General features: G+C 39.1%; 1 protein-coding gene across 1 annotated transcript in view; it reads right to left on the bottom strand.

Moving 5' to 3' along the window:
- Positions 1 to 1,748: 1,748 nt before the first annotated feature.
- LOC122038442 (vacuolar protein-sorting-associated protein 33 homolog) overlaps positions 1,749 to 6,000 on the bottom strand; it is a 67,773-nt gene continuing 63,521 nt past the window's right edge. Inside the window, exon 23 of the mRNA XM_042598192.1 lies at positions 1,749 to 2,133. Within this exon, the coding sequence (XP_042454126.1) occupies positions 2,044 to 2,133 (90 nt within the window). The 3' untranslated portion in view covers positions 1,749 to 2,043. The remainder of the gene's footprint in view (positions 2,134 to 6,000) is intronic.

Below are 6,000 nucleotides of genomic sequence, written 5' to 3'. Positions count from 1 at the left end.
TCGACCGTTCAACTCAGATTAGAAGCAATAGTATAATTAAAATAAACAACAACAAAAATGAAGGAAGAGGCGCAGGGTTTACTTGGTTACAACTTAGATGGTTGTTAATCCAAGGACAATGAAAGCTCTAAAAAAATCCCCTTCGGTGAAGGCGGAGAAGCATCTTACACTCGTTAATTGCTCAGATTATTGCTAGGAAAATAATACAAGAGTTGATATCTATTTCCTAGATCTAGGGGTCTTTTTATAGCCCATGGAAAATCTTATTTGTGGATTGAAGGCGCCTTCCATAGGACTAGGCTAAAATTAGCTTGGTCGAAGACGTCTTCCATATGACTAGAAAGCACCTTTGTACTGTTCATCGAAGATGCCTTCCACAATGAAACGCAGAGGAACCGCGGAGGCGCCTCGGAGGCACCTTCAATTCCTTTTGATCGGACCTAATACTTGATGGATGATGACCACTACTAGGCAAAGTCAAGTTGCAACAACTTTGGCGAGAGATAAAAGCAGTAGATTACATAAATGAACGAGTAAAGGATGACACATGAAATGAACCAAGAGCTCAATATCATACATCTGAGGAACTAACGACCAAATGGAAGTTTGTCTCATTGGCAAAGTATAGTTACAACAAGCAAACTCGTAAGTGAGTTATGACAGTCAAGTGACTTATATTTTGGTATTTAGGTAATACTTGACTTAGGCGATGCCTAATAATTGGTTCAATCGATTGGTGTGTTAGAGTCAACTATGGAGTGACTCAAGATGGTTTGCTCACGTGCAAAATATTTTTGTTCCAAGTGGAGTCGACTGGACAATCTCTAAAAGAAGTCTAAAATAAGATCGTTGAACAGGCAAAGAAAAATTATAATTGTTAGACGGATTGGGATTAGAGAGACTCTGAAGGAGTCATTGTTAAGTAAAATAGTCAATGTGAATCAACTAAAATATTCATATTTTTTTTATGAAAAAAGATTCATTATTAGTGAAAGGCTAAAGCAAATCACAAAAGCAATCTACTAAAAATGATTGAGTTGATTTGCCTGTTAATCAGGAAAGTAAAATTGTTTGAAGATAACTTATAGACTATAAATAAATGTCCAAAGGGAGCTTATCGAAGCTGACAATTTTGTGGTAAACTCCAATCTTGCTGTGCTCCTATTGTGGAATTTATAACTAAGGTTTTGATGCATGTAAATCCAAATCAATCCTAACATCTGTGGCCTTTTATTACTTTTCCGCTAGCGACTAATCGTGGGTGGTGCTTTGCCAAAGAAAAACTAACAGTTTTACTTGGAACTTTTGGACAAGGGAGATGCATTTATGAAAATGTAAGATCTTTTGCCCTTCAAAGTTTTTTGCCTTACATTTCTCGTCAAATAAGTTTTTTAACATTTGTTCGCATGGTATCAAGTTTCACACTACATTTTTTTTAGCGTTGTATCGAGAAATGACTTTTCTTGTTGAAATTAACTGTTACACAAATGACGGAACACTAGAAAGCAATGAAAGGACCCATAAGATTAAATTATACTTTATATATATATATATATATATATATATATATATATATATATATATATATATATATATATATATATATAAAGAAATTTTTCCCCTTCATTTTTCGCCCTCAAAGAATTCGCCCTCAAAGAATTCTTTTGCAATATTAAGCTGGATGTTATTACTGAAAAGAATTGCACTGATCCATTATGGCAGATAGAATTCATAATCAGGCAAAGATAAATCAGTCAGAACCTTATCTAATTTACAGTAAGAATTTATATGATACAAGTTCAAAAACCAGCAATATTTTATTACATAGGATGCAAAATCCTACGGCAGCAATACAATCAAAAACTTTTGGAGGGGAAAAAAAATAAGTCTACCACTGTACAAATTGATCAATAAATCAGGTTATATCAAACAGTAGCCAGCAGCATCCTAGCTTAAATTAAATTACAAACTTACAGCCATAAAAGACAAGTTCACTCTTTGATTGAATGGCCGAATAAGTTATAATCTTAGATTTCCAGAACCCTAATCTTTGTAGCCCATGAGAGTTTCAAGTAAAGTTGTCCCGTTAATTATTTTTGTAGTTCCAATAAGGAAGTCATACCCCATTCCTTCCTGCAGTGCGAGCAAGAAAAAATTCATTATAGAACCAAGGCAGAATTGATAGTATTTGGATCTACATATATAAAGAAGATAAAGACGATATTCATAGGATAATTCTAGACAATGCAAGATAAAGGAGACATATGACTCCATCCTCAGCTATTAAATACAAAAATAAATAAATAATTACAACTTTTTGGTGTATCCAACATCTTCAGCTACCTTACTTCATTATTTGGATAAGGACATAGATATGGAAAAGATGTAAGATTTATCTAATTATCATTCTTTATTTGACATATAAGATTTATCTTATTAATGGTGATTCCTTACTTTGGCCTAGGGATACAAACGAATCAAGCCGGCTCGCAAGTTTTTCGAACCGATTCGAATAATATTTGATTCACATTCGAAATTATTGAGCTCGAGCCGAACTCAAACTTGTTCGATACTATTTTCGAGCCGAATTCGAATACACAATAATTTGTTCGAGTGTTTGCGAGCCGCTCGCGAGTTTTTATTTAATTTATTATATATTTATTTTTTATAGATAACTTAGTAATGAATAATGATTAATGGGTTATATTTTGATCGGTTATTGGGTTAATGGGTTAAAGGGTACCCATCCATTAGTATTTGCACCTTTTACTAACTATATAAGACTAAGTGTATAATCTAAAAACCCTAATGTTTACAAACCCTAGCCCTACTTCGAGCTTTCACCCTTCGATGTCGCCGCTGTAAACATCAACGAGTGAAAGGAGATAGCCCTGCTTCGAGCCTTCAACGTTGCCGCTGCAAACATCAACGAGTGGAATAGGATTGCTCTCGCATCATTCTTAGTTTTTTTGCTTCTTTTTTTTAGAAAGCATTACTTACTGTTTGTTTTAATCTATATATTCATTTTATTTCTTGATGAAATAGAAGTTGTTCGTGCAATCATACTTCTAGTGGCCGGTAACTCGAGATCTAAAGAGTGGAGACCACACACGAGCTTCTTTCTCTACCTCAAGCCCTCAGCATTCTAATCAGGGAAAATCTAAAAAGTAAGTCTCTTTTTTCTCTTGTCAACCTTTCTCTATTTTTTTTTGTTGAAGCATATAGAATTACTCTAGTAGTCTGTATCATTCTTAGTTTTTTTTAAATTTTTTCTTTTAGAAGAAATTACTTCTCATTGTTTTAATCTACCTATTCATTTTATTTCTTGAAGAAATAGAAGCTGTTAGATATTGTTTTCAGTGGAATAGTATCGATTTTGATAACTTTTCGAGTTTACAGTTTTGCACATTTGAGTAATGTTAATTTCCATGAAATTTATTTGAGAAAATTTATTCCTTGATCTTGAAGATATGTTAATTTCATAGAATAATTTCTCTTTCAATCTTCAAAGAATATGGTTGACTCTGCTCCAATAGCAAATTCAGCTATTCAAGCTTCGGTAGATTCAAATGAAATCCCAGAACAGATAAGAGATAAGGGGATAGCATGAATAATAATGTGAGTAGGGATGATAATTTAAGTCCTAAGTGTTGGTGCAATATCCCTCAGGTCAAGGTTGACCTGGGTAACCAAGCTGAGTCTTGGTTTGGGTTTAGATGTTTGACAATAAGATATTGATTGAAGAAGAGTCAAGTAGGTCAAGGTTGACTGGACACTTGACTGGGAAGTCCTAACTGGGATGTTAGGCAAAATGAAAGACCTAGTGAGTGAAGCTAGGCAGTATGAAAGTCCTGGTGAGTGAAGCCAGGCAGAAGAAAAGTCCTGGTGAGTGAAGCCAGGCAGAAGGAAGTCCTAGTGAGTGAAGCTAGGCAGATGGAAAACCCTAGTGAGTGAAGCTAGGTGAAAGCCCTGGTGAGTGAAGCCAGGCAAGGGAAAATCCAGATGGATCAAGGATGATCGGACATCTGGTGCTGGGAAGTCCAAGTAGGTCAAAGGATTGGTGGATACTTGGTGAAAGAAAAGTCAAGTAGGTCGAAGGTTGACGGATGCTTGCACGAGAGAAAAGTCAGTGGGTGAAGGATTGGCCGGACACTTGGTAAGGAGTCTAGCAGGTCGAGGGTGACTAGATGCTAGGCATGACATACCAACAGTCGAGGTTGGCGGATGTTGGTTTGGGAGGTTGGGACTTGGTTTTGGACAAAATCAAGTCTTGGATCGATCGATGGATCGATCCGGCTCGAATCGATCGGTGGATCGATCCGTGCCAGTAGCAGCTTGGATCGATCCGTGGATCGATCGAGGTCAATCGATCGATGGATCGATTGGGGCCTTGCCAGCGATAAGCGGGATCGATCGGGATCGATCCGGCATTCGAGCGATAGGCGCTGGATCGATCCGTGGATCGATCAAGCCTCCGATCGATTAGGAACATTCGAATCGATCGGGATCCGACCGTTGGCGTCGTTTATAGGCTGCGGCGTTCGATGGCTGCGCGTCTCTTCTCGATTCACTCGAGCTCTGACTCTCCTCGCGGCTCGGCTCGGATCGCGGTTCTTGAAGGATCTTGGAAGCTCTCAAGTCAAGATCACAAGAAGAAGAGCTAGGGTTAGGGTTTTGTACTCATTGTAAGCTTGTAAGCTTGTATTTCTTGTATCCTTTCCCTCTCTTCTTGTATTGAGTATTGTAGGGCTTCTCCGCCTCTGGTAGTTACCACAAAGGAGAGTTTTATTAGTGGAGGGTGTGTGTGTTGGTGTGGATCCTTGGATTAGTCACCTCTTGTGAGGTGGATACCAAGTAAGTGTGATTGTTTGTTTGTATTTCTGCTGCGTATCTTTGAAGGAACAAGCAACGAAGCACACCGAGCAAGCGACGAGCTATTCACCCCCCCCTCTAGCTACTTTTGGTCCTAACAAGTGGTATCGAGGCCGCTTTTCAGGAATCATCGCCGGAAGGGTCAAGCATATCAAGAAAAGCTAGAGGGTGAAGTTGGAGCAAATTCTTGAGTTCAAGACTTTATCAAGCTCGACTTCAAGATGCAATTCCAAGATGGACTTGGATTTGACACAAGGTGGCTCCACCGTACACAAGCTTTGATTCTTGGAGATCAAGAATCGAAAACTTCTTATGATGGAGATAGAGCAATGGTTTGCTCTAATGGAAAACTTGAAGCTCCACTAAAGAAAAGCGGATGGAGCTCGGAGCAAATTCGAAGGGGCGAGGCAAATGACCTGCTTGGTCAACTTATTGCCTAGCCACATCTTGGCTCGAGTTGGAGAATTCGAAGATGCCAAGGAGCTTTCGAGCTTCATGAAGAGACCCTCCACTGTACAAGATCATGAAGAATCCAAGAGGGTGACTCTTTGGAGCAAGACCAAGGAGGATTCCGAGGTTGATAGATGCTCAACATCCGAAGAAGAGGAAATCGAAGTTTCATCCTCAAGGGAATGCAGAAGGGAACAAGGAGGAGCGTACTCCTTGTTTCACATTCAAAATGATGAAGCCTCCACCTCTAAGATTGAGGGGAGCAATTCTTGGTGACGCCGGATCAAGAAGAAGGAGAAGCTTCTACATCCGGGTCAAGTGAAGAAGAAGAAGATTGTGCCACCTCCGAAATTCAAGAAATATCAAATGGAGGAGCAAGTGTCATCCCTATACAAGAAGGTATAAATGTTTCAATTAAAATAAAAATCATATAATATGTTTTGAGTGTAGGGAAAGTGGGCACTTCTGAGCAATGCCTAAATTGGCGAAGAAGGGCAGTGGCCTGAGGCGAGGCTCGAGGAGACCACCCGGACGAAGAAGAGCGAGGAGCACGTTGTGTGCTTCTTGTGTCAACAAAAGGGCATTACCGCGATGCCCCAAGGGGAAGAAGATGGTCGAGGCTCAAGGAGGCACTAGTGAGCCTCCAAGGTAAAAAGGAAAGTAACTTTCGTTGAGCCT

This window comes from Zingiber officinale, chromosome 1A (genome assembly GCF_018446385.1).
Source record: "Zingiber officinale cultivar Zhangliang chromosome 1A, Zo_v1.1, whole genome shotgun sequence".
NCBI classification, from domain to species: domain Eukaryota; kingdom Viridiplantae; phylum Streptophyta; class Magnoliopsida; order Zingiberales; family Zingiberaceae; genus Zingiber; species Zingiber officinale.
The sequence above is the reverse complement of the archived record's forward strand: the minus strand, read 5'-3'. Positions and strand labels throughout refer to the sequence as shown.